An 18916-nucleotide genomic window follows, 5' to 3' on the forward strand; every position below is an offset into this window, starting at 1 on the left:
GACTGCAGCACGAGCTCATCTCTTGAGCTTGGACTGTCTCTGCATTCTAGGAGCTGTCCCATCAATTCCTTTTGTCCAAGGTAAGATGGTTTTTCAAGTACCTGTCGAGTGAGTCTTTTGGGGACCTTTTGGAGCTCTTTGGTGTTCTTCAGCCTGTTCTCATGCTTACCCTGCAGCCCCAGTTTATCTGTGGTCATTTCGTGTGCGGTTACAAATGACCCCATCAGGCTCCAGTTTTGGGTGCTGCATTGGAATCAATTATCTCATTGCTGATAGCTGGGACCTAGTATTGCTTTGAAGAAAGCACTACACTGGATTAAATGCTCCAAAGCCTATGAAGAATTTGAACTATCTGAACTGCATTCTCCCTTTGGATGTTCTGAAAGTTGTTTCTGTGTTGGACATGACACCAAACTCCATCTCTAATCCCAGCAGTAGAAGCATTTGGCAGAAGGGAGAGGCTTGGTGCATTGGAAAGTAATGGTATGGGGGAAAAAAAAAAGAGCCACTTGAATGCATTTCTGAGCACAGTTTTGGTCTGTCCTAATTTGGACCTAGCTTAGAAATTCCTGGTTTTCCTTCCCTCTTTGCTCCAGCTGCCAAACCCTTCCTCCTCATTCTGTCTTGAACTCCAGGTCTGCAAATGGGACCACAGAAGATGCTGTGGATCCGTTTTCATCTATTTTTACCTCCCAGCTCTGAGCTGTTCTTGGATCCTGCCTCTCCATTGAGTTCTTGAGCATGTGTCCATGGCCATGAGCCAAAAGAAGATCTTGTAATGAGGTATCTCATTACAACAGGCAGAAAGTTTGGCAGTACCCATCTGGCCCTTTCTTTGCCCATTCTCCTTTGCTTTCAAGAACCTATTCCATAAACTGTGTTCACAAAAATCACACTTGTGTTGAGCACTTGCTCACTTCATTCTTCTACTTGTAGTTTTCCTCTGAGCAGCGTTGTTTTTTAGCACCTTCAAGTGCAAAGCCTAGTTCTCAAGTCTTCCCTGGTTTCAAAAGCTGAAAATCCTTAATATTCCCTTCTTTGAGCTCTCTTCCATGAACTCTCCTGCCTTTGCCATTGTGCTGCCATTTATTGATGCCTGCCTTATTTGCAAGCTTTTGTGTCCAGGAAGGGGCTGGGGTGAGTATTCCTGCTGGATCAGACCAGTCTGCTTGATGTCTGGGGAAGGAAGGATGCAAAATTAAAAATGAATTTGTGCTTCTCTGGTTGCTGGAGTGCTGGCTTTTGAAATACACTAAGCCTCACATCTCTTCCTTGGAGAAGATGTCTAATGCCTAACGACGCCGCTGCTTCCCACTTGAGCCGCCTAATGTTTGATATGAAAGAGATTTACTTATTCTGAAGTGGGGCTCATTCAGTTCCATTTATATAATGGGCAGCTGAAAAAGCAACACTTCTTTTTTTCCTAGCAGACAACATACTGCGGAGGATTCATTATTAATAATAAGATGCTAAACCTTGTCATCCTTGAAGGCCAGACGTGGCTGATTTCAGTGATTTACTCCTGTGCTGTGACCTCCTCTTGCCACCAGCTGAGCCTATTTCACCGTTGATATTTGTGCTTAATATTTGCATTTTCTGCTTAATAACTGGGGGTCAACCCCTGTCTCATCATAGACAGGTGTTCTCCTCTTTTAAAATGGGGCTTGGTGGAGTTCAGGCACACCATCACTGCTTCATTAGTTAATTCTCAGTGGAGCAGGCAGTGCTATTGCCCCACTGTCAAGAGGAAATTAAGGCATGTGAAGAGTTGATAAGCTGTCACATGGCAAAGGTGAGATGGAGTAAGATTGAGGCATTCTTGGGTTTAGAAAGATTGCTTTATTGTTCCATCCATCCTATACGTGTTGGACCACGTCTGGCACAGGGTGGGACAGCCTGGGCATGGGGAGCTGGGGAAGGGAGCACTGCTGCTGGTTGCATCCCTTGGTTTTTGGATATCCAATGTGAAGGGGCTCTGAGTGAGCTGCAGCAAAACATGTAACCCTGATGGGTGCCCTGACCGCCTGACTTTCTGTCCTTTTGGTAGAAAATGTGGAAACCAGATGTGACCCACCAATGCTATCTTGTTTAACTATTTAGATCCAGATGTTTCCAGCTTGTAGTGGTAATTTGCACTTAGGGTTATCCAAGAGCTAAATCTTGCAAGATGCTTGCAGCCTTTGTATTCAGGAAGAGGAGTCGAAGCTACTTTAACTTTAGTCTTCTGTTCCATGACTTTCCTCAGTCGAACATCTCTTGCATCCATTTGAGCAAGAATTTCTGCATCCAAAGGAGATGCAAGTCTAAAAATCTCCTTTATGTAATGAAGGTTTCACTTCACTAACTGAATGAGAAGATTGAAAAGCGAGAGGAAAAAGTCTGCTTTAAAAGTAGTGAGCAGTTCAGGGTAAATGCTTCTCAAGAGCCTTGCATCATGTGCTTTTTAAGACCACATGGATGACTTTCTGTAAGGGATGCTCTTCCCTAGTGGCTTCACATGCCTTTCCTGCATTTTATTGGCGTGTGAACACTGAGCTCTGAAAGACTTGTATTAATTTTTCTAACTCCATTTGAAAAGCAAGCTGTTCTTCCAGCCTCCTGCAGCAGAATCTGTGTGACAGGAGATGCTGCAGTCAGGCTGCCCTGATAATTGCATTTTTAATGTGACATTAAAGACAGAACAGAGCTTAAAATTCTCATCCTTGACAGGCTCTGCAGGGACGAAAGGTAGTGAAAAAGCAAAACCAAAAAAAAAAAACAAAAAAACCCACATTACTTTTGACATTTGAAATTGGTCTGGGCAGAACATTAGGAAACAACGTACTCTAGAGGACAGGATGATCTAATAGATCCGTCTTTAAAGAAACAAGCTCCTGTGGAAACTTGTTTCTGTGCCTATTCCAAAGCACTGGCTGCTGCCCTGATTCCCCCCTGTAGCAGCTCAGAGTAGTCACCCAGTTCTGGTTAAACTTCTCCTGTGCCTGTGTGCATTGTCATACAGTAGAAACTTATCTGGCATTGACTGTATCCTCTCTGCCTCTTGAGCCTTTAAGGTTGCTGAAAGATTTGCTTTCATTAAATTCACCCACAGCAATGAAACCCTGCATCTTCCTGACCTGAGAAAAACCAGAGAGCTGCCATCTGGAGCAGACTGAGTTGTATTGGTATTTGGGTTTTTAACTGCGATAAATGACTCAGCCTGTGAGCGCATCAGGACTATCAGCAACACTTGGTCAATGGTTTCCTCTTGTTCTGGAGGCCTGTGAATGACCATAGAAATTGCCCTTGCCTCTTTCCTAATGCTTGTTATGAAGTGGGTGTTTCCAGCTTGCAAAACTATGGAGAAAGAGGGAAAAGTGCTCTGCTAGGCTGTACAGGTTTGAGGGGCAAGTTTTCTGTTCCCTGTGCTCTTGACCCCAAGTGCTACGTTGGGGATTGGAGCTTGGTGATCCTTGAGGTCCCTTCCAACCCAAGCCATTCTATGATCCTAAGTCTCAGAACTTAGAGATGTAAAACCTCTCAACGAGTAGTAATGGGAAGCAGCAATCTTTTTGCTCTTGCCATTTTTCAGGGGAGCATGGATGGTGCTTTGATACAGAACTTGCCATTTACTGAACTCATTTATGTGTTTCTCGTGGCACGCCTGGATCTCAGCACACTTGCTGTAATCGTGATGTTAAGCTGACTGCACCTCCTCCTGACCTCTTTTCCATTTCCTTTCAAGTTGCAGAGCAGCTTAATTGTGTTGCTGCTGATGCTTGGTGTTCTCCATCTCACATCTTCTCTTGCCTTCTCCGCTGACCTGTGCCTCAGTGAGGTTTCCTGCTTCCTCGGTTTTGTTACTCATCTGTTCCTTTTTGTTGAGACTTTTAGGGCACAGAATCATAAAATCATAGGGCATGTGTTTGTTAGGAGTGTCTGGGTGCTTCGTGCTGAGGGGACTCTGTGCTTTGTCTCTTCTCTGCCATTCATTTCCAGGAGGAGCACCAGGAAGACACAAGGATGAAGCCGTTGTCTAAAGCTGATCTTTGGGAGTTGTAACTCTGAGTGCTGACCATAGGGAGATACAGCTACTCCGCAAATAAATCATTATAAATCATCCTTTACTCCAGCACTTCATTTGAGTTGATTGCAAAGTCACTTAAAGCGTGACAGAGTAAATAATGTCAGCATTTATGAGGTTATGGCCCTGCAGGAAGATAAGCACTTATCTAGGGCCATGGAGAGCAGCTGGCTGTGAAGAGTTATGGCAAACTCAGATAGAAATATTTTGTTTGTAGGGGTTTGGGGGACCATCCTTTGCACACAGGACAGTGGTATCTTCAGTTCTTCATCCCTTCTTCCTATAAGAACATAAGGGTTTGTGGTGATGCCATAGGGGAACATATGTGCCCGGGTGCTGAAGGCACGCCGTCAGCTTGTCAGCATGCGAGAATATCCGTATGGAAAAGGGTGCTTGTGGATATGGGAAACATCGTGACTGAAGTCAAAGCAGATGGGATGCACAGACTAAACCAGCCTGTCGAGTTTGTGCTTTATTAATTAGACATGTTATCAAGAGTCATCTGTATTTTCTTTCCTCTTCTCTTTTCAAACCAGTTCTTCTGCTTCTTTGCCCGCCGAGTACTAATGAGGAGCAGAGTTTGAGTCTGGAAGATTTGTGTGGCAGTGCTTGTTTGTATCAGTGTGTATGAACACTCCAACCCAGGGTGAGTGCTCAGGGGAGCTCTGAGTTGCAGGCATCATCAGGCTTGAGCTGATGGTGCTGTCTCTGCAGCATCTTCCCCTACATGCCATCACCTCCATGCAGTGGGGGTGAGCTGTGCCAGTTGCTGTAGGATGTTTTGCATGTTAGAATCTTATTTGGATGGCTCCAGGTTGTTCCCAGTACCTCTAGGCATGGCCCTAGGCAGCACTGAGCAGAGCCCAACTCCATCCCCTTGTACCTCTGTGCCAGGATTTGTGGCCATGGGTGAGATGTCCCCGAGCCTCCCCTGCAGCAGAGCTGCTCCAGACCCTGCTGCACCTTGGTGGCCCTACACTGGGCTCTCTCCAGTATGCTTAGCCCTCTAGTACTGAAAATGAATTGATGGGTCTTAAATCTGGTCTGTCATGAGCATTCTGACAGCATCGGGTACATACTAGTTTTTAGGAGCTGAATATGGAACAGCTGGGGGCTGGGGATTCAATGCTGCCTTTTGAATTTCCATCACCCAGAGGTGTTCACAGGTTGGTATCCTAAATGGCAGTGCCACTTACCTGCCTGCAGAAGGTGACATGGATCATAAAACCCTTTGAGTATGGCATAACCACTAATGTGGGAGCTGCTGAAACCTCACAAAGCCAACACTGGCTGAGGAGCACATTTACAAGCACGTTTCAGACCCACGCTTTGGGGACGTGGTTTAGTGGGCATGGTGGTGATGAGTTGATGATTGCACTTGATGATCTTAGAGATCTTTCCCATCCTTAATGAATCTATGATTTGTTTCCCAGCCTGCTGGTTAGAAGGGATTCTGCTCGTTACCTCTTGACAAATGGGTGGGAAGTGGCTGTCTGTGGTCGGTGTGGCAGCTGGCTGTGATGCTGCACAGATCCCTTCCAGCAGGACGAGGGGTGGCTGTGTCCAGGCTCTTCCCTTGCACACACCTCTAATGTATGTTCCCCTTCAAGTCCTTTCCCCAGGTGTGTATGCCTTTGTGCCTGCATAGTGTCTCCCTTGTTAATAGGATGCAGTTGGCTTCCATCAGTAAGTTAATTGGGTCCCTGGGTGTGGGGATATTTCCTGCTGTGTGCTTTTTTTTTTTTTTCTCTAGAACTCTGCATCCACCTCAGGTGCTTTGCTGCTGGTGGAGATGCGTGGTGCTTCATTATCTGCTGAGCCTGAAGGCAGCAAAGGTTAAGTCACAGCTAACCCTCTGGGACTGCCTGCAGGCTGGGGGGCTCATGCTCAGAGTCACTTTAATTGCAGCACATTTATTGTGATTACTGTAAACAGAGCAGGAGTTCTGTAACCCCCTTTACAAGCTCCATCCTCAGCTGAAAAAAAACTGAGTTGGATGCTTCCTCTTCGACTTGTTTCAGACTTGAGTAACTTTGCCTCTAACATGTGTTTGAGGTTGATTCTTGCATCTGAAAGCAAGCAGTCCTGTTGCTAGGGGGAGGGAAAAGCCTCTGGAACGCTTATCTTCAGCAGTCCAAAACTGTAGATAACACTGAGTCACTGTTGAAAGCCTCAAAGCAAAACAGATGTTGGGTTTCTAGTGAGTAAGTATTAAAGGTGCAAGATGAGCATCGTGTGTCTAGTTTTAACTGAAGTGTTTAATTTGTGGTTGGCAGCTTAGGCAGAGCATGAGCAAACAAGGTGCCAGGCAATAACAAGAGCCAGGGAATATCTAAAATGGAAACCTGTGAGGATTCCTGAGAAAGAGGAGCATCCCCAGGATTCCTTCCTGGATGGGTGCGTTAACCCTGTGTACTTTGTAATGTAGAAACTTGCATGGTTGGCTGCTTGGCATCATGGCATTGGAAAGGATGGCTGAGCCATCACTTCTCCTGGCTCATGGGGACAGCAGGGCTGCATCCTGGGGCTCTAGCAGAGCTTAGCTGCACATATAGTTGGCTTTTGAGATCTCTTTTCTGATGGTGCCTTCCTTTGCTTGGGAGCTTATAAGCTGAGCTTTTAATCTTTCATCCGACTTAAGGGTAGAGGAGCAGACATCAGCCCTTTTTGGCGCCTTATTTCGTTTCATTCTTGCATTTAATTGTTCTTGTTTGGGCTCTTAAGACTTTCTCTGCCAAAATCAGGAAGCTGCAAATTAAAATAATTATCATGGTGATGGAAGTAGAGAGGCTAGCAGGTTCTGTGCAGAAGAGTGAGTTGGGTCTGACCTGCTCTCCTGGGACACGCTGGCCTTCAAGGGTTAATTTTACTTCCAACTTGTGACCATGAGTAATCCATTCGTGCTGGTGGAGTCGGTCTCTTCTTCCAGTTAACTTCATCCAGTGATGACAGGGGATGGCCTCAAGTTGTCCCATGGGAGAGTCAGGTTGGATATGAGGAAAAATCTCTTATCCAAAAGATGTGCACTGACACAGCTCTCCAAAGAGTGATGGAGCCACCATCCCTGGAGGTGTTCCAGACCCATGGAGATGTGGCACTGAGGGACGACGTGGTCAGTGGGCATGGTGGGGTGGGTTGGGGTTGGATCCTGGGTGATCTTAGAGGCCTTTTCCAACCTTAGTGACTCTGTGACACAGGGAAATTCAGGTCTCTCTGAAGGATATGGCGATGGGTTGAACCTTCTGTAGGGAGATGCATAAATCCATCTAAATTTGAATCACAGAGCACCTCATGATCACAGCTTGTTGTTGGATACAGTGGTGTACAAACAAGAAATGGCCAGATAATTGCTCTCCTGCTGCTTTGAATTAACTTTTTTTTTGGAATTTCTATCTGCCACTGTGAATGCTGGGATGGTTTTTAAGCAAAGCTCTTTCAGAATGGCATTTTTAGTGCTTTTTCTTAAGAGTGGAAGGAGGGACAGAGCCCTCTGCTTTAGCAGCAGTAATCTGTCTCTCACAAGTTGTGATCTGTGTGCCCACCTACCACTGAAACCCAAATAAAATAGAGATTCATGCAAGGGCAGGAGGCGTTTTGGATGTAATTGTTGGTAGACCTTTACTTTCATCATTTTGGTTTCACCCAGAAAAGCAACTGAACAGTAGTGTGGTTCACTTGGGTGAATTTATTATGAATTCTGACTGTGCTCTAATTTTTTTGGCAGCTCTGGGGGTTTTAAAGCCTCCTCTGTAACATGTTCCTGGCTTTATTAATACAAATCGAGGGGAGAGGAGCACGGTGCCCCAGTGCTGGACCTTCCAATGGGCTCCTTTCCATTGGCCTTGAGCATCTGCTTTCATAACCCTTCTCTTGTGCATGGGTTGGGGTTATCCCAAGCCCAGTTTGACTGGGCTGCACTGGGAAACTGATGACACCCATCATCTGAGCAAGGTGACATTGCTGGAAAGCGTTCAACCAAGTACATCAGATGCCCTCAGTTGTATCAGAGGATGGGTTTGGGGCAACTTCTGGGCTGTGAAGGCTGAAAAATCAAACCTTGTCCAGAAGCATAGTGAAAACTCATGGCTCATTGAACGCTGGACGCTGCCCCACAAAGCCCTGTGTCATGGGTGAGGTCTCACCGTGAAGTCATCGTGGCTTTTCCCCACGTATTTCTCTCTTGTTCTCATTAGTTTACCCGCCCGTAATTGGGCTGTGATTTACCATCAGCTCTTTAGGGAAATCTGTCACAGTGCTGTATAATAGGGTAATAAAAGCGTAACTGCTTAGCTTTAATGTGTCAAAATTGCCCATTTAAAATAGAACATTGGAGCTGTGAGAGTCTGTGAAACAGCTAAGGCTTGTGTGGGGAGGGAATATGGGTTAATGGACCACGGCTATAACTGGGGGAAAACCCTTCCAGTTCGGGTCTGAGGGAACAGTTTATCTGCCATGGTTAAATTGCTCAAGCATTGATCCTTTTTCCATAGCTGTTTTAAATAAGCCACTCTAAAAAGCTTCGGTGTTTCTGGTCTCATGTAGCATCTCAGGAAGGGTGTGGGTATTTTTCCCCCATCCTCAAATCAACGGTACTTTTCTCACCTTCTTCCCTATGTTCTCTATGTGTAATATTTCCCCTATTGTTGTAAATGATCACTTGGCCCCATCCCAGAGCAAACGCCAGCTGCAATTCTCTGTTATAGGGGAGCTGAGGTCTGGTAAATTGGCTGTATGCTGCATGGCTGGGGCTGGGCACACGGGGTCTTAGTGATGGCACCTGTTTGGAGATAAGATTTGTGGAAGGTGAAATACGAGGGGATTACTCCACATTGCTGGGAGTCTGCAGTCCAGTGATTTATACTGCAGGCCCTCCCTCTGAAGTCAATGAGATTTGCAAAGCATGTAAATCACTATGGAATTTGGCATTTTCCTAGGAAAACAGGGAATATTTTTTTTTTTTGCTTGCATATAAATTACTTGTAATAAGACTCTGCAGACACGACTGATCCTTCTAATCGCACCGTTGCTCTTTGCAGTCCCAAAGTTACTCTTTTTCTCCTCTCATTTTAAATCACTGTACAAAAATGAAATCGATATAAAAGCAGCAGAGGTGTTTTAGCTATCTCAGACCAACCCGGCCTCATCACAACGCAGCCTTGTGTGGTTTGGTGTTGAGATGTGTGGGAAGTGTGGTGAGCTCTGGTTGAAAACGAAATCTAAAACTGGGAAGAGCAACACACAGAAACTGAATGTGTGTAGAACTGAATGGCTGAGAAAATAGCTGGGTCCCATTAAACTCGTTGCCAAGGGAATAATCCACTTGTCTCTTCCACTAGCTCGGTGGAATCATTTTTGTTTTCATTCCTCCTTGCTAACATACTCACCCGACTCACCTGCTCCCTTAGATTGGAGATCACCTCTCACGCACCTTGTCCTAAAGACCCTTCTCCATCTCCATAGCCCTCCATTGGATGCTCTCTAATAGTTTGATGCCCATATATTGTGGTGCCCAACCTGCACACAATGCCTGAGATGAGGCTGTGCCATCAAAGAGTACCACTGTGTTGCCACCTGAGAATCACAGTGACCAAACTACTCACAATCTCGTGAATCCAATGCATATTGCATTGCACAGCCTACTACAGGTCCACCATTAGAGACGTGAAGCAAGGATGCCAAGGTGCTCACTATAAAAACATTGGAAGAGAAATGTCCAGAAGGCACCTTCCTCTGTGCCAGCCCTTTAGAAGGGCTCAGGTATTTCAAAGGTTGCTCTCCTTTTCCCCAGATGCTGCCCAGCTCAGTAGGTCCCAGTGCTGCTCCCAAACCTTACCTTGTCTAGAGAAGATAAAACAAAGTTGTGTTTAGGGTTAAGTGGAGTAGTTTGGGATGCAAAATCTGGTATGGCTGGAGATTTCTTCAGCATTTGGCCAAGCAATGTATGTTCTTTGTTGTTCTGTCTGTAAAGCAGAGCACTTCAGGACTAATTTTTCATTTGTTAAGCTCCTGGATTATTAGTTGAGTGGATAACATTGGGCTATACCCCAAATGGTCTTCAGCTCTTCTTACTCTACCTGGTTTCTGCAGTGTGGTGTACCTCCAGATGTACTTAATATAATCATAGAGTTATTAAGATTGGAAGATACAGTCATGTAAGATCACCAAGCCCAACCCTTCCCCCCATACCCACTGACCACATCCCTCAGTGCCGCATCTCCATGGTTCTGGAACATCCCCAGGGATGGTGGCCCCACCTGGGCAACTGTGCCAGTGTCTGACTGCTCTTTGTGAGAAGAAATGTTGCCTAATATCCAACCTGAAACTCCTCTGGTACAATGTAAGGCTGTTACCTCTTGTTTGTAGTGCTAGAAGTCCATGGATTTATTTCACAGAATCGTGGAACCATGGAATGGCTTGGGCTGGAAGAGACCTATATATTGTCATCTATCTCCGAGCCCCTGCCATGGGCAAGGTTGCCTAAAGCCCCATCCAGCATGGCCTTGAGCACATCCAGGAATGGGACACCCACAGCTTTTCTGGGCAGCAGTGCCAGGGCCTCACCACCTTCAAAGTAAAACATTTCCTCCTAGCATCTAACCCAAATCTGCCTTTTTTAGTTTAAAATCGTTCCTCCTTGTCCTATCACTATCTACTGGCATAAAAAGTTGGTCTCCCTCCTGATTATAAGCTGCCATTAATACTGGAAGGCTGCAAATAAATTTAAATAATGAGTATATGTTATGAACACTCTGCTACAATTTTAGACAGTAAGATCTCATAGCTGACAAAACTCAAAAGTTAACTACAACAGAAGTAAGGTTTTCTTAAAATCCAGGCTTCGTTGTCTACATTTGAGATGCAACATCATTCAAATACAATCATGGTACTTCACAGACTTGAGGTTGACTACACTCCTTCAAATAGAGAGTATATAAGTACAAAAGCTTCAGATTGGCCAGTGGGTTTGACCCTTTTCCTCTTTTTTTCCTTAAATTTGTGAGCATTTTTAATGCAGCTGAAAGTTATTTCACTTCTTTTTTCCAAGTAATGCACACGAAAGCTTTCCTTACTCATGAATGCCATGGAATCTCTACTAGAATGCCAACAGACAATCTGGAAGTCACCTTCCATTGAAGCATGCAGCTGGAGACCATAAGCAGACTTTGATATTTCTTATATGTGCAGGATCTGTTGGATGAGACAGTCCCCATCATTCACAATGAAGTTGAAACCTTTGGGGGCAGTTAAAAAAAAAAAAAAATGATTTGCTTGAAGTGGCTGATCTGTGAAAGCTGGCTCACTTGGCTTGGCACAAGCCAGTAACCAGGTGTTTCTCTCTTCCAGGGCGCATCGAGGATAATTATCAGCCTTAATAAGGATTGATTGTGTACTACCCATCGTCGTCCTGATTGGATACCAAACAGAAGAGCTTTGGCCGTTGCACTGAGAAGGTGAACAGTTGGATGAGCGTCCCTGTTAAGGTACAGTGTGAACGTGACCGTGGTGCTTTGAATGTGAAGCTGGGGCTGCTGTAGCACAACACCAGCCTTTGAAGGTGCAGAGTTTGCAGCAGTCTCATGGATTCACACCTCACAGCCTTGCAGCAGCTGCTCTGTTTGTTCATGGTGAACTAAACTTTCTAAGGCTTTGATTTGATGCAAACCTTCATGAGTCTTGTATTTTACTTTTCCTTGAATGAATCTGTCATTTTTGGAACTTGTAGTTCACGTTGCAAGTTGTACAGAGTTGGATGTTAATATTTGCTCTATTTTGAAAAGGGTTTTTCATAAGGCTATTTTTTTTTGTTGTTGTTCATACAAACCAGCGTTAGGTTGAAATTACCTGGGCACAGCTGTTGCATAATTCTGGTGTGAATAGGTTTGTTAAGGAGGAAGAGAGGAAAAAAGAACAGAGCCTTTTTGATGAAAGGAGGGTCATGGCGTAAGAAGGAAGGTCATGAAATAAGAAGCAATGTTACTCAGCATGATAGTGAGTTAAAAACCAGCATCCAGCAGGGAGGTTGTGGGCAGTTCTTGTGACTGAAGTTCTTCTAGGATTGTATAGCAAATTGAGATGTATGCTTGAAATCAGGAGATTTTTATAAACAGGGCTTTTCCAAAGCATTTTTTGTTGCTGTGGCTTTTGTGTATGTAGATTCACACTGTCTAGAGATGAAATTTGTGTATGTGGTTTGGTATTTCCTTAAAAGTTTCACGTAGGTTCATGTTGACACAGCAAGCTTTACAAACTTGACCAATTTATGGTTTCATGCAGAAATTCTTTGAATTCTTTTGCAAACCTGGTGTGATAACCTCTGTTTCAAACTGAAATGAGTTGTAGCTTTCACGGGTGACTAAATGCTTCTCTTTGAAACTGTGGGATGCTTAGCAATGTGTTCCAGGTCTGTTTATGTGTGTGTGTGCATATGTACTCAAATGAATTTCATACTGTGTTTTACTACGTGTATTTTCTGTTCTGCTTGCCTCCCACTGGGCTCATTCTGCTGTTGTAGATGCTGTGAGCTGTTAGACCGAGCACAGCAATGGATGTTGTTACTGTGGCATACAGATGCTGTGGGCTTTTTGACTCTCACGGGCTACTGGAGAGGAGCATTGGGCAGAGTGGCTTTTCACTCTGTGGCTGTGAAATAGCCATTGCCACCTGGAAGTGTTATAGCACTGTTTTATGGGTTATTTTTTAGTGTTCCACCACACAGCACCTTGATTCAAATTACAAAGCATTCTGTTTTGGATGTTATGGTGGAATAATATGGCAAGAAGAATACAGAAGGGAATCCTGTGGATGTATCTCTAGTCTTCTTGGGCATTGTTTTTTCTAGTCACATTTGCTTGTCACAGGCTACTTCTTTTAGCAATGTCACTCATATATTCCTGCTCAGATTTACCATAGGGTATAACAGTGGCAAACCTAGGGAATTTGTATTTGCAGTGTGCAGGTAAGAAAGTTTCAAAGCTTAGTGTTTAAAACTTCATTGGCTTCTCCCATTGGAAACGTTGGGATCAGAAGTGTCTTAGTGCTCTCAGGTTGGACAGCTCCTCTGAGTAGAGATCTCAGTGGTCTCATGGTTTCTAAAGCAACAACATTCTCAGATAACTAGTGATAGGATGAGAGGTAATAGCCTCAAGTTATGCCAGAGGAGGGTCAGGCTGGATATTAGGAATCATTTCTTCTCCTAAAGAGTGGTCAGGCACAGGCACAGCTGCCCAAGGAGTGGTGGAGTCACTGTCCATGGAGGTGTTCAAGAACTGTGGAGATGTGGCACTGAGGGATGTGGTCAGTGGGCATGGTGGGGATGGACTGGGATTGGACTTGGTGATCTTAGAGGTCTTTTCCAACCTTAGTGATTCTGTGATTCTTTGAACGCTGCTCTGTTTTTTTAACATCCATCAGTACCTCCTGTCTTGAGCTGCAGCATCCCATTGCAGGGCGTTGTTGAGGAGTGAAACTTGCTCAGTCCTGCTGGATCTCCAGGGTTTGGTGCCTGCCTCGCTCTGCCCTGGACAGGAAAGTTTCACCCAGCCACTCCTGGGTTTGCACAGCTTTTTCCAAAAGAATGACTTCTCTGATCCCAGCAGGGTAGGAAGGAAGCACTGTGGGTGCTGCACAGAGCTGGCCAGGAAACCCAGTGTTTTCTGGGGCACGGCTGGGCTCAGCTTGGTGCCTAGTCCTTCAGCAACCAGGCTTCCACAAATAGTCGTGTTTAGAGAAATGCAGCACATTGTTCAAAAGCACTGTGGGATTTCAGTGTTAGGCTAGCAGAAAGGACGATTCCTTCAGAATCCACAGAGAAGCTGAGCTGCAGGTCGGGAGCTGCATTTGAGAATCATTGCCAACAGAGCTTTCTTGGAAACTGTTCCATGTTTAGCAGAGTTGGAGGTCTTAAGTTGAACTCAAGATGATAAACCATGGAGGTTTTGGCAGGTTCACATGTTTGGATGCTTTGTTCTTGGCCTTTCTGGCTTGGATATGTAGGTGAACCCCTGCCTGTGCTGGCTCAGAAACTTCTCTTTAAGTTTGTAGCAAGCAATCTTCCCTGAAAAGGGAAGTTCTTTAAGACTGAAACATCTTGTATTTTTTTTCTCAGATGGAATTCTCTAACCCTTTGGCAACATATGTTCTAGTTTTCTGATTCAGATCAGTGCTCAACCTATAGTGTCATCATTTTTCTTAAAACTGATGTTCTTCTTCTGTGTCTGCACCCTCTGCTGTGTAGCTGCGCAGCTCACCTGCCTGTCTGCACCTCTTGTGTTATACCAAGACCTTCCTTTGCATAGAAAATATCTTATTTCTGGTAAATCCTACAGCAAATGGGGGCAATTTCAGAAGAGTACATGGAGAAAAGACAGAGCTGTGGTCATAGCCTGGAGTGGCAGCTAGCCTTGAGCCTGGGTAAGACTTGTCTTGGTCTCTTTTTTTTGTATGGATGTCCATCACTTTCTCGGAGTATTATCATTCAGGTTTTCAGAAAACGTTAACATTTATGTTCAGAAAGGAAGAAAAGTCTCTCCCTTACTCCAAGGGCCATTTTATCACCTCTAAAATCCCCATGAGAGCAGTTTGTCAGAGTACACCTGGGAATGCGGAGCGCTGAGCCTAGCTGAGCTTGAATGCTCCATTGATTTGAGCTCATCTGTATCAGTGAGATACAATGGGAGCAAAAATCTTTTTATCAGTGACTACACGGGGTTAAGAAGGAAGATTTCCCTAAGGTTCTTTACCACATTGTGTTCTCCAAAGAGGCCCTGAGAAAACCAGCTGCAGAGAAGCTGGTAACTGCAGACAAGTAGCTGCACGTGCTGGTGTGCATACCCACATGTATGTACCCAGTGCTCTCCCAGATAGCCTACAACCTGAGAAAATGGAGATAAAATCAAAAGACAAGTGATGTTAATTATGTTTTCAAGGCAGTTGGAGATTGGTGGAAAAATGCTGGGTTGAAATCCCTTGTGGGATTTGCGTCCTCCCGGCGAGGTTTCTCCTTGCAGCCCTACCAGTGCAATTTGGTGCTGGGTGTGGGAGGAAGGCTTGGTGGCTGTGGCTTTCACCTATTGTTGGAGTCAGATGATGACAGCTTTTGTGTTTTGGATGACACAGATGTTACCACCAAAACACAAAGCAAACGCTTCTTCGTGTCCCATGCTGGATGTATCCTGTCATGGTGGAGGAATGTTCTTCAAACTGCTCAGCATGAATTTGAATTCAACAGAAGTTTTGGCTTTAGATTCAAAAGCAAAAAACAACCATTGTGAAACATGACTGAACTTTTTCTTCCACCCGCACTCTTTTCCCTTTCTTTTCATCCTCACCAAAATCTGGCCTGCGTTTTGGGTTTTGGATAGTGGTGAGGTTGCCAGCCCAACTTTGCATGCTGAATGAGCTTCTCAGAAGCAAAGAAGGCAATTCTGAGAAGTCTTGGACGTCCCTTTTCTTTATAGAGGAATAGGTAGACAGCCAAGCTGACAAAGGCTGGATGTTAGACACTTGGAGTTTATGGGTAAGCCAGTGTGGATTAACCAAATTACAAATCAGTCCATTGTGATGGTTCAATGAAGTCGATTTTGTGATGTGAACTGAGGAAACAAAAAGAACAGCCATGTGTAAGGACCCAAAATCAGAGAGACCACAACATATGGACATGAGAACCTGCATGGAACAGTTTTTCTTGCCATGCCCTTCTGTGTTAGAGTGATCTTAGGCTAAGAACTGACTTCAGATTTTTTTCTGATCAAACTTTTGTGCCTGTAGACACATTATAATAGTGCTATCAAATGTGTTATTCTGCTGAAATTGCTCTGCACATCTTTGACTTGGACTGGATGACCTTTATAGATCTTTTCTAACTCAAATGATGCTATGATCCTCTGGTGCATTTGTGGAAATCGTACTTCACCAGTAGATATTATTTAAAGGATAACACAAGCTTGTTTTATATCCCTTAAGATGGAAGATCTTCCTTCAAAGAATCATGACTAGACCAAGTCAGTGCCTCATAGCAGATAGAAAGGGGATTAAAAAAAGTCTGTGGAATGGTCTTCCCCTCTGGCATCTTCACTCAGGTTCTACAGTCAGTCATGCCAAGGAGTTTTCGTGGAAAGGCGAGATGCAGGAGCTGATATGACTTCCCTAGGGGTGCGAACTTCTAGAGCTGAGACCCAAACACTAATCTCTTTAATTCCAGATCAGCGCTTCACCATGAGATAATTATTCTGTTTGATTAATCCACGAAATGCCTGTAAAGCCATAATGCTGTGTATGCCTTGAGAAAACCAACTACAAGTCCTCCTTTGAGCCATTTGCTGTCCGCAACACCTTTCTGCTTGAACTGCCCTTTGAATATAAGTGCATGCATCATCAGTGCTGAAAAGCTCCACATATTGCTTGTTATTCATTATTTTCACCTAACAGTGAGTAAAGTTATGTTTGTTAAGCTTAGTTTCCTGAGAATCCAAGAGTGGTAACAGAAGACAGCCTGCATTTACCAAAGAGCCTTATGAACCATCAAGCAATCGCAGCCACATTCAGAGAACATCAAAGTCTTTGAATTTTGCAAGTGCTGTGAAAATTGAGAAGCAGGGAGGTTGAATGGAGAGATCAGAGCACTTCCCAGGCTTGATGGTGTTCTGTAGTGTAGATTGACTTCTTCCCTGCTGCTGGGTAATCCACGTCTGTAGGATGACACCAACTTCCCACTTGAGGTCACAAAGTCACCAACACCGTGTGAGTGATACTGGGCAATCATTTTGCCCCTCTGCTGCCTTAAACTCTTAGGGAATGTATGGATGGCTTCTTTGTTCACTCGGAGGCACATGCTGCCTCTTTTATAGACATTAGCAGATTTACAGCCAGCAGCTCGCAAACTTAAAACGCTGTAAATGCTGTCAGTGCCCCACGGCTGGAGACCCTCAAGTATGTAATGCACCACGCTGCAAGCTGTGAAATTGGAAATTCAGCACAACTTGAATGCTTTTAGGTGGTAAGCAGCAGAACTAATGAAGCTCAGCATGCTAATGAGGGAGGTATTTATCGTCAAGTGCAGCGCTGCTAGGGAGTAGGCAGCGTTCAGCTTCACCCTTGGCACCCTTCTGGGAGGCTTGCAAGCAAGCTGCATTGCAGCAGAAGGAGCGTTGCCAGCAGCAGATCCTCCAGAGGGAATCCTGGTTCAGGAGAAAAAACACAACCAGAGGAGCTCCACGGAAATGGCCCAGAAAATAAAATCCCGTGTATAATTTATAAAAGAGCTTAAGGAAGGAAAGAGGAGTGTTGATGTGGAACTGATTGTTCTTGTTGGGTAGAAAGTGAAGATGAAACTGAGAAGAGACCCAAGGCAGTAGTTTGCCCCTGGGATAAGAGAGATGCTAACAGCTTATACAGTAGCAATTGGGAGTATCCAAAAATATTGGCATTTCCAGGTTGGAGAACTCCTCCCTTCTCCAGTGCTGCTCATGGGAGTCACTGTCATCCCTTAACTTTAATTGGAAAATGTCAATCTGAGTGAACGTGTTGCTTTTAACCTTCTCTATACTTGGATGAAAAGCGTTTAGAGCTGGAAGCTGGCATTACTGGAGGAGGCTTCACTGGGAGGAAAAGCTCATTTCTAAAGGCAGGACTTGAGAAATACGCTGGTTTTTATTTTTGTTTTTATTTCTTTCAGTCTTTGTATCACGAGGGGCTCTCAGGGAGGGAGGAGCCATTTGCACTTTTCGTATTTGTCATCTGGGAGGCTTAAATTAAAAGGAGAGGGGATTACTTGGGAGAATTTTGCTTGCAAGGATGGCTGTCAGTGGGACAGAGCTCCCATCCGAGGAGGTGTGGTGGCTTCTGTGGCTTTGTATTAATCACCACCAGCCCCAGGAGGCAGGGTTAAGGAAAGCAACCCTCAGCCTTGTGTGGTCTGACAGCTGAATGACATGGAGCCAAGATGGACTCCTGAGCTTCCGTCTGAATGGAGTGGGGCGGCCGATGGTTTCAGTTTAGATACCCTTAGCAGTGAAATGTACATCTGCAAACCAACACAGACACAAATTCTGCTTCAGTTGCTTCGCATCTCCGCATCTAGCTTGGGATGAGCTTAGTTTGTTTCCAGCAAGAACACGAAATTCCTGCTGAACCGCATCGTGCAGAACTCAGAGCCACGCGTTGACGTGTTGGGAACACGAAGAGTTGGAAGAGCGTGGTGGGAAATCACAGCAACCAATGCCTGTTGGCAACCAGCAGCCAAACCTGAGTCCTCTGTAAGCACAAGGTTCTACAATTATAGCAGCTTTCCCGGGTCAGGAAACGAATGCTGTGACTGCTGTATTCCTGTGTGTGATATTTATGACACACAATGTTATCTTTGTAATTGTTACGTCTGCTTTTATGTAGTGCAATTAGGGTGGAGCTGAGGTTAATGCTAATGTTAATCATTTTCGTGTTCCTAATTTAGACTCCAAATGCTTTCCTTCACCAGCGATTGAGTAACAAAAATTATTCATGCTATTGTCCTGCTGTCACATCTGTGACGTGGGGAGATGGCAGCAGAAATCACCTCGATCCTGGATTTGCCCACTGGAAAGATACTGCACCTGAGCTCTGGAGTGTTCTCCTGCTTGAACCATGCTGGGAAGTCCTCTGGGTTTTAATAGATGGAGCTGCTGTGAAACTGAGCCCTGTGCTTCAAGAGGCATCCATCTGGATGGGCTGAATTTTTGCTGGGGCACAGGAACTATTCATGATAGACTGGTTCAGAGAACCTCACCTCTGATGTGAGGTTACTGGTGTCCTCAGCTTCCTAGTGAGTTGAAATACGTATTTTTGTACCAATTTAAAGTCATATTGAGGACCAATCAGCTT

At 44.8% G+C, this 18916-nt stretch overlaps 1 protein-coding gene across 2 annotated transcripts in view; it reads left to right on the plus strand.

Moving 5' to 3' along the window:
- The window catches only part of PTPRA (protein tyrosine phosphatase receptor type A), a 95777-nt gene that overhangs the window by 7339 nt on the left and 69522 nt on the right, over window positions 1–18916 (plus strand). For both annotated transcript variants that reach the window (XM_031588157.2, XM_031588158.2), the window contains exon 2: window positions 11408–11544. In XM_031588157.2, the coding sequence (XP_031444017.2) occupies window positions 11527–11544 (18 nt within the window). In that variant the 5' untranslated portion in view covers window positions 11408–11526. The remainder of the gene's footprint in view (window positions 1–11407; window positions 11545–18916) is intronic.

Source organism: Phasianus colchicus, chromosome 4 (assembly GCF_987193195.1).
Source record: "Phasianus colchicus chromosome 4, bPhaCol1.hap1.1, whole genome shotgun sequence".
Lineage (NCBI taxonomy): Eukaryota > Metazoa > Chordata > Aves > Galliformes > Phasianidae > Phasianus > Phasianus colchicus.